Genomic DNA, 24631 nt, shown 5'->3' with positions numbered 1-24631 from the left:
ACTCTCAAACAGCCACACCTGAGTTGTTTACCTCTATTAGACCCACAATTGAATCAGCTCACATGGATCGCAGCAAAGCTGCAGAGGAACTTTTTGATAATCTAGCTAAAGGCATGTCCACCACAACTGCCACCACCAGTACGAACCCTCCGCGGAAGGAAGGCCTTAGAGACAAGTTTATAAAACTTGAACGTCTTAAGAAACAGGAGAATGCGAAGTGGTGGGACGGCACCACTCTCAAACAATACTTGAGATTAAAAAGAATACCCAGGGGCCTCAGAGGTCAAATCTTTCCCACTTACGACAACTTAGATGCAGACCTTATGTCTAAGTGGGAAGATTCACTCACAGCAAACTCAATGACCCTTATAGATATTTTAATAGAAAGTTCGGACCGCAAAGTTACTAAGTTACAAGCAGATATTGCTGTGGTCGAACAAGAAATCAAAGACTTAAATATCCCTGAAGCTACAATAAAGAACTATGATATCCTGGATGATATTCTTCTCAAACAGCAAAATGACATTAAAAATAGGAAAGCTAGACAGATTAAACGAGATGAAAATGACTACCAACAGGGCAGGGTATTCACCTACGCCAGCAAATATGATCCACTCATTCCCAGCAATCAGACCAGAAATGTGAATATTCCATCCACAACAGGAGCTAGTTCAGTCTCGTCCAGCAATGCTTCTATCAGCAGTGCGGGACTTAGCAGTGAGGAACCAGAAACCTTAGCCGCAGGCAGTGTGGCGACTTTTTCTCAGGAGGTCCAGAGAATCAGGAGAGGCAACCGGTTCCCAGTCCAGAGAGATCCACCCGATCCAAAACCCGTAGGGGTAGGAGATCAAAGGACAGTGTACAGAGACAAGTTAAGATCAGGCACGAACAGGAACTGAACACAAATAGTCAGACAGAAGTACAAGTAATCAACCTCTCCTCACAAGAACTGACACCTAACATGATATCACTGTTAAGCAAAGGTTTGAGTTTTAATCCTTTTGCCACTGGCGATCTCTGTAAACTTAAAATAGATTTATTTAAGTTTATTAGAAACCTTAAGTTAAAGAAACATTTTTCTGACAAAACCAATACTGATGTGGGTAAAAAGAATATTCCTGTCCTTGCCAACACAGAAGAATTTTTGTCAATAAAAGATGTACAAGCTACACATTTACTCTTGTCTATTACTGATATGGAAGATTCACCATACGACATGGATAGACTTTTAATGGAGCTCGACATAGACCCAGATTATAGCGTATCGAGTGGCTTGAAAAGCAAATCTAGATGGGTACCTACACTTTCAGGGGGGAATGTAATAGATCAGTTTCACAAGAGAGTACTAGAAGACATTGAACGAATTAACATCTGCAATGCAGCAAAATCATTCAAGTATCTAGACAACCTGACAATCGGAGAACGAGCCGCCTTAACTTCTCTCAGTAGCAATGCACATATTGTCATCAAAGAGGCCGACAAAGGCGGTAACGTTGTAATAATGGACAAAACTGATTACGAGGGAGAAATTCATAGTCAACTAGCTGACGCTACTTGCTATGAATCAATATCATCTAATCCAATAGGTCCTTTGACAATCAAGATTAACGAGAAACTATTGCTGTGGAAACAATCGGGTCTATTAAATGACCAGGAATACCTTTATCTCAAAATTTTCCGACCAACATACCCATGGCTTTACACACTCCCCAAGGTACATAAGAACCAGCCCTTCCCTCCGGGTAGACCAATAGTCTCGGGCATAGGGGGTCCTACCGAGAGGATGGCAGAATACATTGATCTCTTTCTAGGACCCTTAGTACACAATCTTCCTTCATATATACAAGATTCCAGACACATTCTGAGCATTCTGTCTGATATCCAGTGGCAACCGGACACATTTCTTGTAACTATGGACGCTGTGTCCCTTTACACTAGCATTAATATTGATTTGGGACTACTGGCTATGAATAGATGTTTGGGGAACAGACCAGCTTCACTGTACCAACATACTGCGATGCTATCAGAAATGATGGAACTTGTGTTGAATAATAACTTTTTCATGTTTGACAAGAAATGGTATCGCCAAAAGAAGGGAGTAGCGATGGGATCGAAATTTTCCCCGTCGTTTGCTAACCTTTTCATGGGCAACCTGGAATCGGATCTTATCTGGGGTGATAAGGGCTCCCAATATATTGACTTCATAATTTTCTGGGGACGCTACATAGATGACTGCATTCTCCTATGGTCAGGCACAGAAGAACTACTTATGGAATTCTTTAATTATTTGAATAACAACACTTGGGAAATTAAATTTACCATGACACATAGTCAAACTAGAATTGAATTTTTGGATATAGAACTATATGTGGTAGGCAACACCTTACACAGTAAGCTCTTTAGAAAATCCACCTCATGTAACTCTATATTACATGCTGACAGCTCTCATCCTCCGCACCAGGTAAAGTCTATACCGTATGGTGAATTCTTAAGAGCCAGAAGGCTCTGCAGTGAAGAATCCCAATTCAAAGACTGCGTAGACGACATGAAAAACAGGTTCTCCAAAAGAGGTTACACTAGTAACGTGATCAGACAAGCAGAAAGGAGAATCAACAAAACTGTAAGAAAAGACATGCTACAACCTAGAACACAACCTCAGCTCACAAACAACTCAATCAGGTTGATCACTGAATTTAATTCTCTCCACCACACTTTGAGAAAAAGCATGACGAAACACTGGGGAATACTCAAGAATGAGAAATCCTTAATCCCATTTATCACAGACAGGCCCCAGATTTGCTACAGGAGAGGTAACACCCTCAGAAATAGATTGAGTCCCACTGTACCCCATGGTCTACAGGCAACAGATTGGCTCTCCTCCAAAAACAAGGGTTTTTACAAATGTGGATTCTGTGCCATGTGTAGGTGGGCCAAACATAAGACAACACAATTTTTTAATCCCAAAGGTGAATGTTTCTCTATAAACACTAACATTAACTGTCTAACTAAATATGTGGTGTACATAATACAATGTAAATGTGGTAAACAGTACGTTGGAAGCACCATACGTGCCCTCAAAGACAGGATCTCGGAACATATGAGGGCCATAATTAAACAAGATCCCAGATACCCTGTAGCACTGCACGTGGCTAGTTGCCAGAACTCTGAGAATGAGAAAGTTGTCTCCTTCTTTGGCATTGATGTAGTAAACCTAGGGATCAGAGGAGGCAACAGGGAACTAAAACTACGACGCACGGAGGCCATGTGGATCATGAAAATGTACGCAGTCGGCTTAGGCCTAAACTATGATTCAGAGCTTCAATTCTTCTTAGGTGACTGAATTCCTAACTTGATATAAGGTAAAATAGAAGAATTCACTATGTACGAAACATAATAACTATGACATAATGGATGAAGCATACTGAGTTATTGGACTTATACTGAATTTGTCATTTGTCATAGTGAATTTACCCTGTACCAACACATAATAATTCAGACAACAATATATAGATTATTCTGCTGTATTAACGTAATTTGCTGTTTGTCATAGTAGTATCTACTAGGTTTCTAGTTCAACACATGTTTGTCTATGCACTATACAAATATGTTAACCATAAGCATAACCACTGTACATCCCGTAAGATGCATTTGGATGATATGATACTTATAATCATAATTACCAGTGACACTTGTAGATTGTAAGAGAGGTTGGGAGGAGATCATTTCACGTTTCTCTACCACCGCTGCGAGAGCATGCGAGATAGTTGCAACATCTTCACAAGCGTGTTCACAAATTTTGGAGTAACCGCTATGGATTAGTGCACTGAGCATGTTATTCACCAGCACTATACGTCGGATAACTATCACCTACCGCAATTTGCGGATTGACACGTAATTCTTTTTCTTTTTCTTTTCTCTATATGGAGCACTACATTTAATTCCCAAACAAATGTGAAACTCCGATTCTGAGCAGTTTCCCTCTCACTACATCTATCACTTTAAATTTAGCTAACACGGATGACGTTTTCGCCACCAGTGGGCGGGACGCTACTTAATCCGGGTTCACTTCCGGGTCACGTGTTCGCACTTCGAACGAGGAGACCCGGGAGAGAAGAGAGAAGCAGCAAGACGTCTACAGGTAACGCGACCGCGGGGTTTCTAGCCGGTGACATGATATGTCTTGCCAAGTATGATAGCTGGGAGATTTCTAACCCGCCTGTCCGGATTGTTTGTCTTACAGACACCAAGTCCGGAACAGGCTTCGGAATCATTCGCAATAATCGAGGCACCCCGTCTTGTCAGGTAGGCTGCCTGAATCGGAATTCTAAACGGAATGTCGAGTAACATGCTTGGTGCCAACTCACCTATGAGTCAGTCTAACACCCTGCACGTGTATCACTTTTCAGACACTAAGCGATCGAGTAATACACCTTCCCCCGGGCAACCCAGAACAAGCGCACTACGCTTATAAGGTAATTTAAATATGCCTTATGTATTTTGATCGTCTATATAATATTAGTAGAAGTCTGCATATACAAAACTCTAACCAATTTAAAATAGAATACGACGTGAATATATTAGATGAAGCTACAGTAAAGTTTTTAAGTTTGTCAGCAGCATCAACTTATTGTGATCAAGGAAACTGACATATTAACACATCAGGAGATGTTACGATGTTGTTTAGCATGCATATATTTGGTACGGTTTCGTTCCTCTTACTAGAGGGCAGCCAGATGAATATGGCACCAAATAAGTCACCAGCCCTAACGAGAATCATATTCAGCACCTCTAATTCCCCTCCCTAAATACGGGGACATATATAACTCCATATTCTTTAACTCTATTGCAGCGACTATACCACATTTTTCAATTACGTTTTGGATGGTCTTGGGCCCTTCCGGGTCGGAAGTATCACCGGAAGAGCGGTGAGCTTTCCGTTTTCTTATTATTTTTTATTTCTTGTCGCTACTAAATGCATATCCTGATTTTGATGACGCGAATAAAACATAACGGTTGAGCGATCTACTAGAACTAACCTTAATAAGTGCTCAGTCGAATGATCAGTCTATAATAATAGATATCCTCATAGATCTAACTTTTCGACCTCTCTTTCTTTCTATCCCCCCTTCTTTCCCGTTGTCTTCCCTCTCTTGTTTCTTAAAATCCACTCATATCTATCGATCACGACAGGCCTTATGGTCCAATACACAACCAATGGAGGTATGTGTCGAAATTTTATTTTGCTATGTCACCGAGCACATATTACACGCATGATACCTAACACTCGGCATAGACTTTAGTGCAGCACGGCACCATGCACAACTTTGGTTACTACAGTAGATGATATATATGTGTGAATTCACTATATCGATTAGGGTGCCTAAGTGCACAACGGTTCACCCCAATTGCATGGTATGCACGAGCATATTATGAGCACGATAGCACACTTAGGGATGTTTTCCAACAACCATCTCAGGGGCATAGACTTATGCATGAGAGAATCCAATGTGATGCTTGTCTCAACGGCTGACCTGAAGTGTTATTCAGGATCACACATACAAATGTATATATCCCCAAGTATAGCTCCTTGTTTTCTGTATTGTTTCCAGCCCTGAAGAACAAGTGTCGGCTGGTTGTTCACATGCGGTGTTGGAATAAAACAAGGAGACCAAGACTTCTTTATTGACATTCAATTACTCATATATTTTAGTTGCATATCACTGTTGTTTCTCTGCATTTTGAAATTCTTACATCAGGACATTGTATCCGTTTTCTACTCGTCAAGTGTGTGCATAGGGTTTGCCATTTTGTGTTATTGTGGATTAGTGAGCTTGCTCGCTTCTCCTTGGGTGGTTATATGGTTATCCACTCACCCAGTTGCACCACACTCCATTGGTTCTACAGTGCTTCTACACTGGCTGAGCGCCCGCTCTCTGACAACCTAAAAACCATCCTTCCCTCATACTCTTAGAAGTGCATTTTGGATCTCAGAAAGGCTCTTTAAAGCTTGGAATAGTAGGGTCCTAAAAAGCCACAGTTTATCCTTGAATGGCTACATTGCGCCTATAGTTGCACTTCAGTTAGATGGAAAAAATGTGATTTCTTAAGGCATGGAAATCTGTTTCACAGTAAGTTGCAGTTCAATTTATAAAGGTTGTCTTTCCTGCCTGTCGGATCATCAGTTTTTATGTTACTTGCCAGTAACAGCAAAAGAAGTTTACATTTCCTTCAAGGATGCTGATACTACTGTGACTCTTAGGAGATAGGATCGACCGATTCAAGACCATTTCCTTCTGGGTAGACAATTCTGGGAGCGCGTCCTTCTGCTAAATTGATATTGCAATGATTTTCTTCGAGGATGCCAATAGCTGGGTCAAATCATTATGGAAAGCTGCTAACGGGATCCTTTATTCCTCCATAGCCGACACTAGTAGGATTTATTTTTAGTAGGACAATTCCTTTGCAAGCACCGAAACCAGGAGCCTTCCCTTTGCCGGAGACAATACCAGGAGCCCTTCATTCTGGGAGCTCCAACGAGGGGCATTTCCTCCTGGATCATCATCACCGGCAGCACTTTATGCTCAGAGGTCAATACTGGGAGCAGTTTACTGTCAGATAACAGCTAAAGTCATTCCATTCTGGGAGGTGGACACCAGGAGAGTTTTCTTTCTGACAGTCAACACCGAAGCATTTCTTTTGCAGGGCACATAAAAGTGTAAAACCCACAGATCCACGCCCCCCACACGTGACACACTAATTCGCTAATTAAAAAGCTTATTAAATCAGTAAGTTTAATACAGTAACAATTCATTCTACGGAGTAGAGCGGACTTGAGGGGGTAGGAGTCAGGGGGTGAAGGGGTTGGGCGGGAGATGTTGTGGAGGCATTCTCCCAGAGAGGGCGATACCATGAGCGATTCATTCTCGGAGGCCAATACTCTGATTATTTCCTTCAGGAAGCTGAGTATTAAGCCCACTCATGTAAAACCAGTTCATATAACAAACATTAAACATCATGGAGAAGGAAAGGAAAACGTTACTTACCCTATATGCGTCGGTTCGTAGTGTCTTCTAGGTATGATGGCCTCAAGCATCACCATGGTCCCCATGCGGCCCCACATGCATCTGTTGCAGGTGTGCCATTAGACGCAACCATCACAAGTGGAGGCCATTTGGAAGAGCAAGAGCGCGCATTACTCTCAGGAGTGGTGGAACAGCACCGCCTGATGCAGGGCAGACCCTTCCACAGATGACCAATACCACACTGACGCCTATGAGGCTGCGGGGGGCACATCTAGATGACAGGACAATACCGGCGGTGCGATGCCCTCAATGCCAGGGACGCCACATCGACTACCTCAAGGTCCTGGCGATACGCCATACTCTCAAAACCTTCTTTCCTGCAATTCGGAGCAAAGTAGTCCTCATCGAGGCAGACCAAAAGAGAAGTCAAGGTGCCTTCTGTGACTCAAAAGACTTCTTTAAAGGAAAACAACATGCATACGTACAAGTCTGACATTAGATGGCAGGAGTATGCAGAGCATGTGTATCCCAGCGGCAAACCATGTTCTGAGGATTGATAAATTGGACGAACCAAAGGATGACAGTTTCAATCTTCTATTCTGACATTACCTCAAAGTTCCCGAGCAGAGACCGGCTGATGGAGGACGACGTCCAGGACCCAGAGGGAGGTCTGCCAACCGTGCCTTTCCGAAGGCTGCGAAGATGTCGCCTATGAAAGAACACAAGTAAGAGAGGCATCTTTGTCCACTCAATCTCTAACTAATCATGATGTATACCATGCTCAATCTGTAATATAAATACCACAGTAGGTTATATAGAAATCCTTGAACTACAAAGCAGCATTTACATTGAAAGTTAAAGCCATTTAATCCAAAGAAATCCTTATACCCATGGTGCAATATTCTTATAAAATAGGAAATGCTTTTTTCCCACCCTTTGTCCATTTTCCATACTTATACTGTTTTGGGGGAGTAAAAGCTGATGAAACTTGAAAAAGTTCACAGAATTGACATTTGGTAAGTACATAAACAATGTGATCGAGTTTAACAACAGGACTATTCTAGGGATTTAAAAATGTAACCCGATTTAATCATATTTGACTGTGTGAAAATATCATTGACCAAGTCATGTGGGGCTTAAGGACTTTAACGTGCGCTAAACTGGAAATCCTGTACCATTAAAAACATGCAGTTGAAGTATGACTGGAAGGTCTTATTTCCTCATCGTATCGTGAAAAGGTCTCTTGCAGGATAGTTCAGACATGTAATAGTGTATGGGCAACAATGTTAAATTATACGGTTAAAAATGTTCAAGTTTATACACAAGTTTTCGCTATGGACTTACTCTCCACATTTTTCCCTCTGCTCTTCATGTTTCTTCTGACCCCTTTTCCATATTTCTCCTGATCATTTCAATAATCAAGTTATTTCTCCTTAGTTATAAAATGTTTGGCCGTTGTATTTATGGCACTGGCAGTGTAATGGTGTACTTTTGAAAACACTATTTCTTGAACATTTGTTTATAAACTTTCCGCAATAAAAGTGAATTTAAGAAGACCAGAATTATTCAAGTGACAGCATTTCTTATATCCCATCTTCCAGCAAGAAATGTCAGCTTTACTGCTTAAGTGAGGCTTGGTCTATAAGAAATGGCAACAGTGTCAGCAGTTCGTAAAGCTTTGTCGAAGCGCTGCAGCCGACAATTCACAGTCCTACGCTAACCTTGCCACTTTTTAAGCCTCCTATGATATTAACAACAAACGGTACATGCTGATCTGTTTTTGGAATGTTAGACGCTACCCGTGGTGCCGCAGCCAAAGAAAGTAAAATTTATATGAAGCGATGCAGGACACTTACGATTTTGAGCGAAGCCCACTCTTCAGCCGTCGGCTAACATTAGTGCAATCTGATGAACTCTACCAGGAAAAAGAGAGACAGAGATGATTATGAGTCGACCTTCACCTACTTAAATCTGAAGTCTTTCCCGATTGGACCTAGGAGGAGGCGAGGTGATCTTATTGAAACAAAAGTCAGGTAGCCTACCATGATGTGGCCAGGCCCTGTCTTGTCACGACATTGTGCCTCTTGTGTGTATTTTCCTCTCCAGTCCTTGCACCTAGTATAGTTATTAAACCAGCAAACCAAAACTTAGAGAACCAGATCCAAATAGCCTAAACTTCCCAAAAAAAGTTGAAGCTATTCTGCAGATCCTATGGCAAAGACACTCTGAAGTGTACTGAACTGCAGTGGAATCATTTGCTATAGGACAGCCACTATGGAAAGCTTCACCTGACCAGCTGAAAGCAAGCAAATCAGAAAATATAGCAGGTCATGTCAGACACTCCTCCTCTCGTCCTAGGATAAACCCACAATCACTAGGGCTGTAATCTAAAAACTACGGAGCAAGCCCTTCCATTAGTGGCCGAAAGGGGAGACTAGAGGGGGGCAAGAGCTGTGCTGGTGTTAGTTTGCTATTGGGAAGTTTTCCTGAGCACGTCACAAGTGTATCTCAAAGCCAATGTCATTTTATCCACATACTTGCCAAAACATTCTTTTAAAAAGGGAAAACTATACACTGCAGAGTGTCTAAGTGTTAAACAAGTTAAAAACGCTATAACTATACATTTTTCTAAAGCGTTCTTAGACAATGCTCCCTGCTGCCTCTTAAGTCCCTTAAACATCCGAGCTTCCTCACTTAAAATAGGTTTTTAATTTCATATACTGGTTTACTGTAAGGAAAAGGAATATATAACCTAGTTATCACTTGAAATATTTGGGATGCTTGCAACATTTACACTGCACACATTTCCTGTGATAAATTGACACGTGTTCCATGTATGTGTGCCAACACCACGCAATGTTTTTGAACTTCCTCAAAATGTTTAACTTAACATAATAGTTGTGAGAAAATATGTAATTTTGAGATGCCATGGGCAAAATTTACGTAAGGAGGGCTTGGCATGGGAAGCTTTGAGGACCTCTGTCCTACAGACATCTCGATCATAAGCGTTGCCTTCCCACTCACCACACTAATGGCACCTCCTACTCCATGCCTGTTAACTATTATTGCCTGCCAAAATGACCTAGAAGACACTTCATGCCTGAAGTTTAGGGATCAGCGTAGGTCAAACGTTCTCACAACTTACTAACAAGATCAGCTGCATGTCTACAACATCCATGTGCTCCAGACCACTCGTGCCAAACGGATAACACTTACGACTGCGCTTAGGTAACCAGCTTCAACAAGAGACGATGGGGGCTTTTATACTGGGCCGAGCTTTCGGCAGGCAGAGTCCCATGATGGCAAAACAGTGGTGCCTGACCGGTCCGCAGGGGCAGCATTTCTAGCAGCTCCATCTCTGACCAGGTATCCGACTCCAAGGGATGTCAGTCCAGAGTGCGGTGGAAACTGGAGCAGAAGAGGCTTTCTGCTGACCCTCACATCCCACGGGTGCCATTGTGTCCTTCTAAAAGGAACAAAGCAGCACTGCGTTCATGGCAATGTTTCTAGAAACAATCATAATGACAGCAGAACGCCCTGACGCCCCTCACACCACCCAACCCGCTCTGCTTTCCGTGCAGCTGAACTGTGACAAGTGGATTTTTCTGGGAATGGATACAATGAGACCGGCCTGTGAAAGACAAGGTCCCTAGAGGCAGGGCCGGTCCTAGGACTTCTGGGGCCCCGGGCGAAATGGAAGATGTGAGGCCCCTCGAATTTGCAACATCAAAGGCCGGCGTTAGGGATGGTGACCCTCGGTGCGACAATGTTTGTTGGCGCCTCGCCAATGAGCTCCTTTGCTATGAATTCCCTCACTACCACCCTTTAACAGCGCTCCTCAAGTTATGCTATGTGGATTGATGCTCAGCAGATTTTTAAAGTGCATAGCTGCCCGAGGGCTTCCCAGGGCTGCGTGAGTCATCGTGTTGTCTAGCGGGATTCTGAGCCAGTACATGTCTAAGGCTAGTGGTGGTAAAGCCATGTTTTAAGCATTTTTCTGAATCTGGTCTCGTTCATATATATTCTGCGCTCAGCGGGCATAGCATTCCAAAGCTGAGGCTCAATGCGACAAGGATACACATCCCCCAATCTGATCCTTTGGACCTTTAGCAATCTCGCATTGGAGGATCTTAAGGTCCTGCTAGGAGTGTAAGGTACCAGAAGATCCACTATTATGGTTGATTCCTCTATGCGCCAAGTAAAATGCCTTGAATTGTATCCTTTCCTCCACTCAAGCCAGTGCAAGGAAGCCACTGCAAGTTTCGCTGAGGTATGTTTGGGAAGCTTGAGGATAGTCCTTGCTGCCACACTTTTGACTAATTGGAGTCCCTTGATAATACATTTGGGTGAGCCCATATTCAGGTAGTTCCCATCGTCCAAGCAAAAAAGAATCAGCACTCGGACCTCTATTCTCCTAGATTGTGTAGGTAGGAGGTCTATGATTTTCCGTAGAGTTCTGATAAGGCCACAGCAAGATGATGTAAATATTTTTACTTGAGCCTCCATAGATAGAGAGCTATCCAACCACATACCTAAGCTCGTAATGGGGAAGGAAGGGATTGGATGTGCCCCCAGGAACTCTGGCCCTCCGAGGTTTGTTTGCGGTGTTGGCTTGTTTCCTAAAACCATCAGCTTGGCTTTGTTTCCCTTCAATTTAAGTGGGCAGTTAGCCATCCATCGTGCAACTGTCTCTAGCCAAGGGGCAAGTTGTTGATGTAAACCTGTTCTAGGGTAAAGGGAGACTACCAGTTGGGCGTCGTCAGCATAGGAGACCATCAACACCCAAAATTCCTTGACGATGTCTACCAATAGACTCAAATAAATGTTGAAAAGTGTAGGCCTCAATGCAAAGCCCTGCGGAACCCACACTTCAAACGGAAGACATCTGAATCACAGGGAGGTTCACAAATTTGAAAGGACTTTTCTTTTAGGAACGAGAAAAGCCAGGTCAGAGCACAATTTTGTATTCCTATTTCACTTATCCTGAGCACTGGAGTCTCGTAGCCAACGGTATTGAACGCTGCGCTCAGGTAGAGAAAGATAATGGCCATGGAACCTCCTTTCTCCAGCAATATTTTCAGCTCCCCTTTTATTGCTAATAATGCGGTTTCAGTCGGAATAAGAAGAGAGTTCTCCTGAACACAAGCAATAGCCTCACTGAAAGCCCTGACCCTGGGTTTATGCCACTCACCTTGCTTTGGCTCGGCGCTGACTTTTAATTAACTTTTAATTAATGCTTTTACCTGCCCTGGACCTTGCAGTTATAATGCAGAAGTATGAAGCCAGGGAGAGGGTCCTTCTCTCCTGGGCCTCACAGGGATAGATTATGTCTGCAATGAGGCTTAATGTTGGGGGCCCCTCTCACTTTGCACTCAGAAAAAAGAAAACAATCTCTATGTGAAAAGAATAGGCAGCAATTTGTCAGAACACATCGCCTGACATTTAACGTCTGTTTTTGAAATTTACAGGCATCTTTATTGCTCATTCACCTTCTGAACTCCAGCATTTTAATTTCAGGGGTACTGCAGTCTCCCCTCCCCCCCCAACACCCCCACACTCCTATTTCCAGCACCTCTATCCTTCTATGTCTCCCATACGGTCCTCTTATGCATGTACCGTATTTCTTTACATTTTTCCTCGCCTCCTCCTGGTCTAAGCATACTGTTTCCCCATATTCACCTGCTCTCCTTTCTCAGCCTCCCTTCACCATCTTGTCTCTTGATCACCTTTCTCCTCTTAACCCATACTGTCTCACGTTTGAAGTTTTACCATTTCTCCTCCATTGCTATATGTTGTCTTCACTTTTGCTCTGCACTCTCCCATCCACTTATATCCTTAAAGGGCAGGGTAAAGTGCACACACAACAAATGTGACAACATTAAAGCAATAATTTAAAAGCATCTTTATTGCTCCTTCACCCGTGGGACAACAGCAGGGTTATTTGGGGAGGGCTGTAGCACCCCACTCACCCCTACTTCCAGCGCATGTGAAAATTCTCTGGACTGCCCACACAGCAAATGCACCCACAACATTTAAAACTCTGACACTTTTCATGGACTCTGGAACCAAAGTCAGGCATGACTCACAGTTCCAGAACGTGAGAGGATTTTCAGTTTTACATGATGTGAACTGAGCCCTAAGTCATTAGAGAGCTTTACGTGACCATCAGTTACATTACAAAATGATATATTCATTTTTTAGGGGCATGTGGAAATAGTGTTATGCCCAGAATCACTGAATGTTCAGCAGACGCTGAGACTCTAACCTAGTTCCTTAGTTCGTATAAGCTGCTCAATGCGTGCAAATCCCTGGGGGAAGTGTTTCATCCCATGGCTTCACAGTCATACTGAAATAGTAGGAAGTTCAGGAGATGGGTGGCACCCTACCCTGGGCCGCACAGTACTGAATAATGACAGTACGGCCAAGGGCAGGGGGGCCCACAGTTAGACCTTGAACCCTGATCCAGTGCTGCAAGGCTCAGGAGGGGGGCCTCTCGTGCCCTGGGCCTCACAGCACTGGATAATGGATGCAAGGCCAAGAGAAGGGGGCCCCACACTTGGGCCCTGGTCCAGAGTTTCGAAGCTCAGTGAAGTGGGGACTACCACCCCTGGACTTTAAAGAAGTGTGGCGCTTTGCCTATAAACATTGCCCAGCCACGGCTTCTCTCTGTTCTTCTGAGCCGCCTCTCCTGACCCATTAGTATTCAGCCGATCCTGAAAACAAAAGGGCCATTCGTTGCGTGGAAACGCAAATGGCACCTTTTCAACAGAGCACAGCCCCGCCCTTGACCTGCTCACACAAACACAATTATCTTTGCTGCTGTCCCAAGACCCCCGGGCATTCTTTCCATCCCCCCCACACCCGTAATCCCAGGAATTACACCACGCCTTTAGGACTGCCGAGGTTAAGGCACCTCGTTTACATGTTTTTGGGTTATCTTTGTTACTGCTCACATCATTCTATTTTTCCTCCTTTCTCTCTTCTCCACCTTTCTCTCTTTCGTGATTTTTCATCACATTCTGAAGATGAAAAATAATTTGCAGTCTCCATAATTGAGTGTCGGTACCAGCCACCTGCACACACCAGCACAGATTACGCACAGGTGGGAGTACAACATCCTCAATTTGGTTGGACTATGCCTAGATGTTCCCTCTTCTGCCTGCCACAGTCTTTTTTTACAGCACTTTGTATTGACCAAGAAGTGATATATTAAAAGCATAAAATATACCTTTTTAAAGTAAATAAATGTTCTCCTTTCTTTCCCCCATATTCCTATCCAATTTACAGTGGAGTTAAGGCAGTAGCATTGTCGACCTTTTAACTGTCTCGTCAATTCATCCACGAAATAGCACAGCACTCGTGTAAAAACGAAGTAGTACATTTAATGGGAAGAACAAGACTATCTGAAAGCCATTCAACTGCGGGGCCGGCGGCGGGGCCCCCCTGAGCGCGAGGCCCTGGGCAGCTGCCCATACCGCCCATGGCTAGGACCGGCCCTGCCTAGAGGACTGGTGCTGATGGGGCATCGCAAACCCAAGGGACTCTCAGACTGCTGATGGGGGAACATGGCCATCCCAGTAACCTCAGAGGACTGGTACTGAGGCGATCCGGTCATTCACTGTTCGGAACTGGCCCAGCATCACTATTACCAGTGAGCTTGGAGAACTGGTGCTCATGGGATAAGAAATCCCAGAGGAATGGTGCTGAGGAAACATGCACTAAACAAAGAAGGGAGGTCCCCTTACAAATCCAATCTGGGACAAGGGGGAAGTACAACGATAAAATTAAACAATGTCCCAATTAAGCAAAAAGGACTCTTATGTCAAATATAACTGAACTAACAAGACAACTTGACAACATTGACAACTGTCTCATTTTTCTCCAACTGTATTGGACATGTGATTATATTTTGTGGTTTTATATATGTATGTTTTAATATTTTTGGATGAAATCCATTTTTAAAATAATGTGTATACATTTTATGGAACAAATTGCAAGAGATACTCTAAATTATATCTATTGCGTTGTGGTTACTGTTGTGATATTTTTATGACATTATTACAGTGTGCATGTTCATAAAAGTGGCAACAGCATCTTTCTCCTAAGGTTCGTTTAGAATATAATGTGTTTTGGTCTTTCTTGTTAGTCCAGTTAGATTTGACATAAGAGTCCTTTTTGCTTAATTGGGACATTGTTTAATTTTATCGCCGAGGAAACATGGCCATCCCCAAAGACCTTGGATGACTGACTTATCCCAAGGGAGTACCCCTGTTCCCAATGATCTTGGAGGACTGGGGCTGATGGGACAAATACCTCACCTGTGACTCACAGGACTGTTTCTGAGTGGACACCGCTCCTACAATTGACCTTGGAGGACTGGTGCTGATGGGACAGACACATCACCGGTAACCTCATTGGACTGGTGATGATAGTGCAAGCAAAGCCCAGTGACTTCCAAGGACTGGTGCTGCCGGGACTTGGCCATCCCCAACAAACCCTGGATGGCTGGTGCCAAGGGGCACCACTAATCCCAGCGGTGATGGAGCAAGACTCCCCTAATGCCCTTGGAAGACTAGTGCTGATGGGACTCAGATAATCCCCGTTATTTCCAAGGACTGGTGCCAACAGTATGCATGTAGAATTGGTTTTCACAGGACCTGGTTATTCGCAGTGACTTTGGTGAACTAGTGCAAACTCCTAATGAGATATGGTTACCTCCAATGATGCCAAGGGCGATATTTCCCGGGCCAACAATATCCCTGGTTACTGTGGAACACTGATGCCTCGAAGGACCGTGCTGATGGAACATGCCTACTCTCAGTGACCAAAGTCTACTCTCACTGACCAACAGTGTGGTGCTAACAAGACGTAGCTATTTCAATGACCTTTGCATGTGGACCTTGTATGAAAGATGCTGATGACACACGGGTATCCTCACTGACTTTGTACAACTCATGCTGAGGGGCTACGGCTACAGCAATGACCCCAGTGAACTAGTGATTACAGTGACCCAGAGTGCGGTGCTAAAGGCACATTATCACACCCATTGACCTGAACGTCCCAATACAGGAATCCATGTTGCTGGTTTGTCATTGGATCTTGTAGACACATACAACCTGCTCTTGGCTGCTTGGCATAGACAAATGGAAGCAGGAAGCTTGGCACATTAACTGGAGTCTATCTAGGCCTTGAAAGCATTGAAGCCTTGAAAGAGTCTTAAGTAAATAGAAAGCATGGGGGGGATATTAAATGACATTTCAGGCATGGAAGTGTGCACATTCATGGAATGTGGTGCATAAAAGCCAATGCACATCCAGAAGAGAGGAGGAATGGAAGGAATCCAGACTGGCACAAAGATTAAAAAGAGTTACCCTGAGTGCTGGAGGGTAGGGTGGCACGTGTGACCCCTGGTGTGAGAGCGGAAGGACTAAAATGATCAACATGACAAGGTGGAAAAAATAAATACCTATGCATGAGTACAAACGATGGGTGGCAATATTTACCAGGCGTGGGTTCAAGAAGTCCCTCAAGGAGGTGGGAGAGGGTAGGGAGGGATGTAAGTAGTGGCTCATCACCAAACAAATGTGTATGACATATTTCTTCAGGATGGGGGAAGGGAACAGATCTTATGAAAAGTCTTGAAGAGATCACTACTCAGTAACAAAAAGAAATAAAAGGACACCCACCATGTAAGAGTCTCTTGTTGAAGGGAGAAGATGGTTCCAGAAGGGAGCAGCTTTGGCATCTGTGCTTCTACAGGACGCTGGAAGAGGGTGAGACAACTGGACTCTTCTCCTCTTCACTGTCAACTGGCTTTCATCCTCCGAGCATGAATCTGCTGCCTCGCTGGATTGAAGGAGTTTCCTCTTCACTGTGCAGCCACCAAAACCACAGACGGATGGCTTGCTCATCACAGGGGTCTTCTCCAAAGACGTTAAGCCATTGCTTTCTGAAATCTGGACCTTAGAACCTTCTGACCTTGGAGTGGTTGGCTCTTTGATTCCATTGGGTGATGCTAGACTATCCTCTCTCGGAAGGCTACCGTTCCTCAAACCTTGGCTATTAGAGGCACTGTGGCCTACATGTGCAAGGGCTGAACTCCCAGATATTCCCGCAGTCACCTCGTCGTGCCTTACACACGAGCGCTTTGTGTAGTTTTGTGCAATATTGTGCAAATCAAGATCAAGTATATTTTGGCTACTAGCCCCATCATCTTTAACGTTGCAATCTCTCCATCTTGAATGTCCTTCACATGGCTGTCGTGTCTGGGGATGGATTCCCAAAGGTTGTGACCTCTTCCCTGCTGGTTTTCGGCATTCTCTTGAGTTTTCAGCAAGGCATATCCCCACAGGAACCTTCCCCTGGGGAACACGTCGGCCAGATGAATCTCCCTGGTCAACAATGTGCAAAGTGCTGCAGGGTGTGCGCTGGTTGCTAGAGGATGGCTTGCCCAATGGGTCACCTGCATGCTTGGTGAAGACCCGACCGACTGGATGCTTGAATCCCAAATCCTTGACATGGCTAGTGACCCCCTCACACTTGTGCTCTATCACTTGGAGGCCACTATGACAAAAATGTTGGGCTGAACCGCACATTGGCAGCTCCTCTGCGGGTAAACCATCTTCACATGTATCGGAGTGATCAGATCCCCCGGGTGAGAAGTCTGACCAAGAATTCACCTTGTCCTGGTCATGTTTGGGTTGGTTTGGGACCCCGTCGTGTATAGAACTGTCTGCACCTCCCCAGTGAGCCCTCTTTGGGTCACGGCTGGCCTCTGGGATCCGCTGGTCAGGGAAACCCCTCTTGATGGCTTGCTGGCCACTGATTCTCTGGTCTACAGGATTTGAGGAGTTGGACAGGCTGGAATAGACAGACACTTGGTAGACCTTCTGGCGTTTGATGTCCTGCTCATTGTAACCCATCACAAACCTGCAGTCCTGGGTCTGCCCGGAGTCCAAGGTGTTGACGTCACCTGCAGACGAGGTGCTGCTATCTGCAGAGGAAGACTCTATGCCCTGGTCCCTGGGGGATGTCTCCACCTGGATGTGCCTCATTGCTCCTCCTGCCAGCGTTCACTTCCAGGGCCAAAATGAAAAAATATGTATGTAGATGATGCTGAGGTCAGGGCAGAGAATGAAAAGTGCTCTCAACGAACGGAGGGAGCGACCAAGATGAGATTATGGTGGCAGCAGAGACAGGAGCTGGCTTTTCTTCAAGAAGCTCCACAAGGCCCTTTGAGGCCGCGTCCCCAGCAGTGCTGCATCTGTAGAAAGAAGGAAAAGACAGTGCGTTAAACCTCTTAGTGTTTTTCAAATGCAGCCATAGCACAGAACCACTTTCCTCCTACAACCTGACCAATCCTCAAAAGTGGAGATGGGGCTGGAATGACCACTGCCTTTGAGATAAGCAATCAACAGTGCAAAAGGAGTGAGAAATCTGTTATGGAGCGGTAACTCAGAGGACAGGAGACAATAGTGTCCCATATGTGGCGACCACAGACAGCGAGACCTTCGGAAACCTTCCAGGTTGGAAACAGTTTCCAATTCTTCTTTGTTTCAGGGCTCATTGGGATTGTTTTTTTTTATTTTAATATTGACAGCAAGTAAATCATTAAAAGAGAAATCATACTTATACATCTACAAGACAACAATCAGAGAAGAAATATATTTTTAAAATGTAAACTCAGTAAAAAGAACTATTAGTCCATCACAGCAGAGACTCCTATCCAGTAATGCTGGTATTTGAGGTGCCTCATAAATGAAGGCTGGACGTTCTCACCAGTCACCTTCCCAGCTGAAAATTCGTAGATAGCTTTCGAAACATCCGCAGTCAACATTGGGGCGCTACCTACAGCACAGTATACCTTCCTGCGAATGTAACCCCAAGTAATACCACTCAATGCCCTGAGCCCTTCCACTGACTGCAGGACTAACCTTTTTGCTTATCCTTAGTGATAGAAATCCATAGACACTAGGAATCTCTGGGGCACCTTCTATCATCTTATGGGTTCCATTAAGTGATGCTTTTGGTATAAGAAGCCCCCCGAATGAGCATAGTCTGCATGAAGTAAAGCCACATGTTCGACAGGAATCCCTTTGTATTCCTTAACATATGGATCATAAAGATTTAGATAAACCAAGTGAAACGTACTTCAATAACCAAATCCATGTGCATTGAACCAAAGGAAAGACAGTGGAATGTTTCTCGGTATAGAAAGTGGCGGACCGGACTCTGCCTTGACAGCAGGGCTGCACCACCGGTAGCAGTGGTCACTCGCTTTACAGCACCGACCTTCCTCGGACAACAATGCGCCTCCTTCAACAGCAGCACCCGCGCCTTGACTGGAGCTGCGGAGAATCCTGGACCAGACTGTATTTGCCACTTCCCTTCGTTCAGGGTTAGACCGAGGGAGCCTGAGCCCATTTGTTACAGTAACAGCTAGTGGTGGGCATCCTTCTTTGTATATGTAAGGTATCTCGAACACTTCATTGTCTGCACACTCTGTACAGGACCCGGGTGTCTATTGTGTGTGCTGCATGAGATTGTGGCACAGCTGCCCTACTGTGCCCACATATTTGTGCATAGAGGGGACTGGCCTTTGCCTCAAGTTCTGTCCCTTTTGTACCTTCCCTTTCTCAACTATGATGGATAGAGCTGTTGCAGGTTGATTGTAACAAGGCCCCTCCAGCTACTTTGTGTATGTTTGTACACGCTGGGGAGCTTGTCGCGCACATCTTACCACCTAGTTTGTCTATGTGGTAGAGCAATCCCTGTTGGTATTGGACAGCATCACCTCTCAATGACTAAAGACAAGTGTAGCTCCGTTTCAAGGCAAGTGTGATGGCCTGTGCTTTGCAAGGAACAAAAACTGGGTGACCACTACATAGCCACAGAAAGAAAACCATGGAAGGCTGACATATTCTAGATAAGAGGAAGGTTGGTACTGCTCTAGCTGAAAGCAGCTAGAGCAGTATCAACCTCAAACCTAGAGATCTGGGGCCAGATGCACAATGCTTTTTTTTAGGCCACAAACGACCCGATTTGCAGAATTGGGCCATATGTGACTGGAAAAAAGCATTTTTCTATGTGCAAAGCCCTAATGTGCGGTTCAGTAACCTATTACCAGGGTGACTGGATTTATGCGATTGTGCGGTCGCAGAAATGTTTGCCTAATTAGAGATTTGCTGCATTTGCCATATAAGCCATCATCTTTCACATGAGGTGCAGATTTTACCAAAACAAAAACCTTGTTTAAATTGTTCCTAGCTCCAACGGTTCAAAAGTTACTAAAAATACAGCGACACATTGTAAGAAAGTGGCTCTATATATATTGGACCAAAGTAAGGTACAGCGTGTATAGAGTCCCCAGAGGTATGACAGAGGTTAAAGTTAGATATAACCTTACTCTCCAAAGTGGTAGCTTGGTCGAGCAGTAAGGCAGTATCAGAGGACAGTGTAAAGCATTTGTTGCACCCACTCAGTCAGCAAAAGGTTTTACACACTCAAGAACTGAACTCTAGGCCAATTGTTTTCATATCAAAAGATATGGTTGTTTTATCTTAGAACCAACAGGTATCAAAATATACTTTTCTCAATATGAGTGACTTTAGGTTTTTACTTTGCAAAAAGGCAATAGACTTTGTAAATACAATAGCTACAGTGGTTGCAGTAGGCAACACAATTCTAAACACAATTTTACATTGAGCTCAATGGGTTTTTCTACATAAATGCAGTTGATTACTTTAGGGATTACGTTTCTAACCACAGGATTGGATCCTGGATTCAGTCCCGGGACCGAAGCTGTAAACAGTGAAGTAAAAGCGTTTTGGTTACAGTTGTGATTTATAAAGAATATGAATGTATTCTCAAAGTTGACACTCAGAAACTTTTCAGTGAAAACCAAGCAATGTTATCCTATGGAAGGAAATTCAAGTCACAGGTAAAGCAGGTTCTCGTTACTTTTGTAATCCAGTACTGGACTCCTAGGTTCAGCACTGGGACCTCTACCTAAGACTGGTAAGTAATTACGGTTTGATAACGGGTATGATTTTTAAAGAATATTTCTAGTTTGCAAAAATCGACACATAAGAAATTTCACAGAAAAGCAGTCCATGGTTTCCTATGGAAGAAAATTCAGGTTACGGGTAAGTACAATTAGGATTACATTCTCGGTTCAGTACTGGGCTAAAAGGTACAGGACTGGCTTATCTCCTGATCACAGGTGAGTAATTCGAAATTCCTTATTCGGCCGATATTAGATGAATATTTTAAAGTTTCAAAACTCCATACTTTGAAGAAATTTCAAGTGAAACCAGTCAATGTTAACCTATGGAAGGAAAATGAGTTACCGGCTTTTAGGTGAGTACTCGACTGGTGGAGTTAAGGTTTTGGGCATAGACTCAGGGGTCTCCCAGGATCGGAAAGGTACAGTAGGTACACCCTCAGCGGCACAGGGGCAGCCGGGTGCAGAGAGAGTATGCCCAAAGCAATCCAATGGATGGTAGGGGGCCTTTGGTTGGTGGCTGCAAGCAGGCCACACGGCTGTGGGAGCTGAGCTCCTGGTCACTTGCTCAGGGCAAGTGGGGAAGTAGAGTAGGCTAGTAGTTGCACTTCCAGCGGCACTCGGGCGGCTGGAGGCAGGGTGCTTTTGAGCCGTCGGGCGCGCAATGTTATCCAATGAGAAAGTTAAAAAATGAACAAAGGCTGCTGGCTCGGGGACGGAGATTCTTCAGGTTCGACCACCACTTCGAGAGGTAAGTTGGGATCCTGGAATAGAGGTAGGTACCCCAGAGGAAGGCACAGGGGGCTGTGGGGCGCCGGGTGCAGGGGTGTCTTTTGGCATCGGGAAATCTTACCCTCAGCTGGTCGCAATTGGGGGTCCCTGGATCTGAGGCTGCAGGCGTCATCTGGTTCGTCAAGGCGGGTCTTTGGGCACTGGACTTCAGGTCCCAGTCGCCGGGGGGGCGTCCTAGTGGTCTTGGTTCACTCCGGCACAGGCCAGGCTCGGCGGGTGCAGAGTGGGCTGGATTCGCGGTTCCTGGCTGGCACCAGGGGTATTGCTGTTTGAGCAGAGCCACTGCTCGTGGGAGTCCCAGTCTTTTGGAAGGTTCAAGGCATGCAGGTCCTCCGGGGTTTTTGAGGTAGCTGTCCGCCGGCGTTTCGCAGGAGCAGGTTCAAGGATCAACAGGCCTGTAGGGTTTTGGTGCCAAGTCAGTGGGTGTCGTCCTTTGGTTAGCAACTGCACGGCAGGTCTTCTTTCTTGTTCCTCTTCTTGTTGCAATTGGGATCTGAGGAAGGAAGGTTCAGGGTTCCCCTAAATACTAAATTTACGGGTGTTACAGGTAGGGCAAGGGCAAGGACCAATGGGTCCCTGTCCTGGGGTGGGTACACCCCCTAGCCTGCTCCTCTCCTGTGGAAGGAGGCAGGAGCCTAGTTGTGATTGGGCAGGGCTCCCCATCTTCAAGATGGCCAGAGCCCGGAGTCGTGCTTCACCTCGCCTCCCCCACCTGAGGGGTGGGGTTGGCATAGGCTGGCACACCCCCTTTCCTCACTTAGGTTTTCCAACCGTTCTTCCCGCCAGACGGGATCAGAACCGGTGGGGGCCAGTTGCTGAGTACAGCAAGTGGCCTGGAGAAGCTCACAAAGGCGGTATGCCTTTGAAGCTTCCCCTCCCCATCCTGGGGGAGGAGGCCTGGCACCTTGACCCAGGATGTGCATTGTTCCAGGCCCCCGAGAGCAGGAGGCTTTCGACCCATGGGTCCAGAAACATGTATGCAGCCTCGGTAGCCACACAGTCAGGACACTGCGAGCTAGTTAGGATTCAGGGGGCATCTCTAAGATGTCCTCTGTCGTGCATTTTACATTAAATCCCACACTGGCATCAGTGCGGGTTTAATGTACTGAGAAGTTTGATATCAAACTTCTCAGTCTTCAGTGGAGCCATCATGGTGCTGTGGAGTTTGTAATGACAACCTCCCAGCACCATATACTCTTAATGGCAGCACTGCACTTACAGTGCCCAGGAATGGCCCTCGGTACTGTAAGGGCACAGGGACTCATGCACCTGTGCCCACACCACTGGCATAGGGCACAGGTGCATGAGTCCCTGTGATGGATGCCAGGGCAGTGAGCTTGTGGGCATGGCACACAGGGATGTGTGCCATGTCGACTCTCTGTTTAGTTTAGTTTAGTTCTGTACTTAGACACTCAGCCTGCAAAAGCAGTGTGTGGATGTCAGGGTACAGGGCCCCTAAAGCTGGCACAATAAGTGCTGCAGCCCTTAGGGGGTCTTCTCTGGTCACCATGCCCTGGGTACCTAGGGTACCATTTACTTGGGGTTGATAGGTGGCTAGAGATGCCAATTGGGTTTTAGTTTCAACACAGTTTTAGGGAAGAAACACAGGCCCTGGGCACCTGGTTGGCAGGAGCCCAGGGCACACTCAGTCAAAGCACATCAGCAATTCTCACACACATGTTGCCGCACAGTGGAAGGCCTTTTTGCACAGCTGGACTGGCTACCTTTCTGTTGCTTATTTCATTTTGAAACACATCCCGTTTTACTTAAAGGAAAACGGACTACATTAAAAATATATATATATATATGGTTCGTTTTGTGGTAGTAGGTCACATTGTACCTCTACATTATGTAAGACTTGTCTCCTCGGGAACCATGGCAGTTAGGGGGAGGCTTCACTCTAGCCTTCAAACACCCATCTAGCAGCTTGTGCTGTCTCTGCCCTTGGTAACCCGGAATCCGGTGAATCAGGTTACAAATTTACCTTTTCCTTTTTTTCACTGAATCACTTTATGGTCCTGAGGAAAGCCGACTGACCAACAGGCAGATAAGGCTGAAACATGTCGACCACTTTTAACCTCACAAGTTTAGTACGCTAGAATTCCTAAATAATTCTATAGCGACACGCCTTAACCTTCTACCCGAATCCAGAAATATTAAAGTTGAACCTCTGGCTGTCCGGGTATTTTAGAACACCTTTATAGCACTATTTCACTTATTCACCATCACTACTGTTTTAACCAATGGTACAACCTCCTGGCGGAGGGTGCAAACAAAAACTGACCCAAGGATTACGCACGGACACGTGTTACAAGAAGCGGGGACACATCATATACCGCTACACGACTTTGAAAAAACACATGTATGAGGGTCTTTTATTTGGGAGACACCTACCGATCCACCTGCAGACCTTGGTTATGCAGGACCAGTGATCCTTTCCACATTGATCTATAATTACTGAAAGGAGATTGAAAGGATCTCTACTCTCTCTCCCTCCACCAATTGATGATACGTTACTTCATATAATACCAGCCTTGGTGAGTTTCCATCATATTGTGAATGTAAACTGCCATGAAAGGCACATGAAATGCAAAAATGAGGTCACTTGTTGTACAGCCGTCCCTATGAGCTAGGCACCGTCTGGGCGGCATCACATAGAACAAAATCTAGGTGATGGTCTCTCTATACAAAATGAGGGCAGAATAAAACATCAAGGCATGCCAAACTCTCTATATTTTTCTCCCAACCGTGGCACCTACAGCCTTACTCACCAAGATTTTGTCCAACACTGACTAGCCTTTGTATGCTTAAACAG

The 24631-nt window shown here is 45.0% G+C and overlaps 1 protein-coding gene across 2 annotated transcripts in view; it reads right to left on the bottom strand.

Moving 5' to 3' along the window:
* Positions 1-24631, bottom strand: part of ATOSB (atos homolog B) — a 436391-nt gene that overhangs the window by 98475 nt on the left and 313285 nt on the right. For both annotated transcript variants that reach the window (XM_078674669.1, XM_078674668.1), the window contains 3 exons: positions 16709-18285; positions 8879-8937; positions 7632-7731 (listed from right to left, as the gene is read on the bottom strand). In XM_078674669.1, the coding sequence (XP_078530795.1) occupies positions 7632-7731; positions 8879-8937; positions 16709-18076 (1527 nt within the window). In that variant the 5' untranslated portion in view covers positions 18077-18285. The remainder of the gene's footprint in view (positions 1-7631; positions 7732-8878; positions 8938-16708; positions 18286-24631) is intronic.

This window comes from Lissotriton helveticus, chromosome 2_1 (genome assembly GCF_964261635.1).
Source record: "Lissotriton helveticus chromosome 2_1, aLisHel1.1, whole genome shotgun sequence".
Taxonomy (NCBI): domain Eukaryota; kingdom Metazoa; phylum Chordata; class Amphibia; order Caudata; family Salamandridae; genus Lissotriton; species Lissotriton helveticus.
Note: the sequence above shows the minus strand (reverse complement) of the source record. Positions and strands in the feature narration are given on the sequence as shown.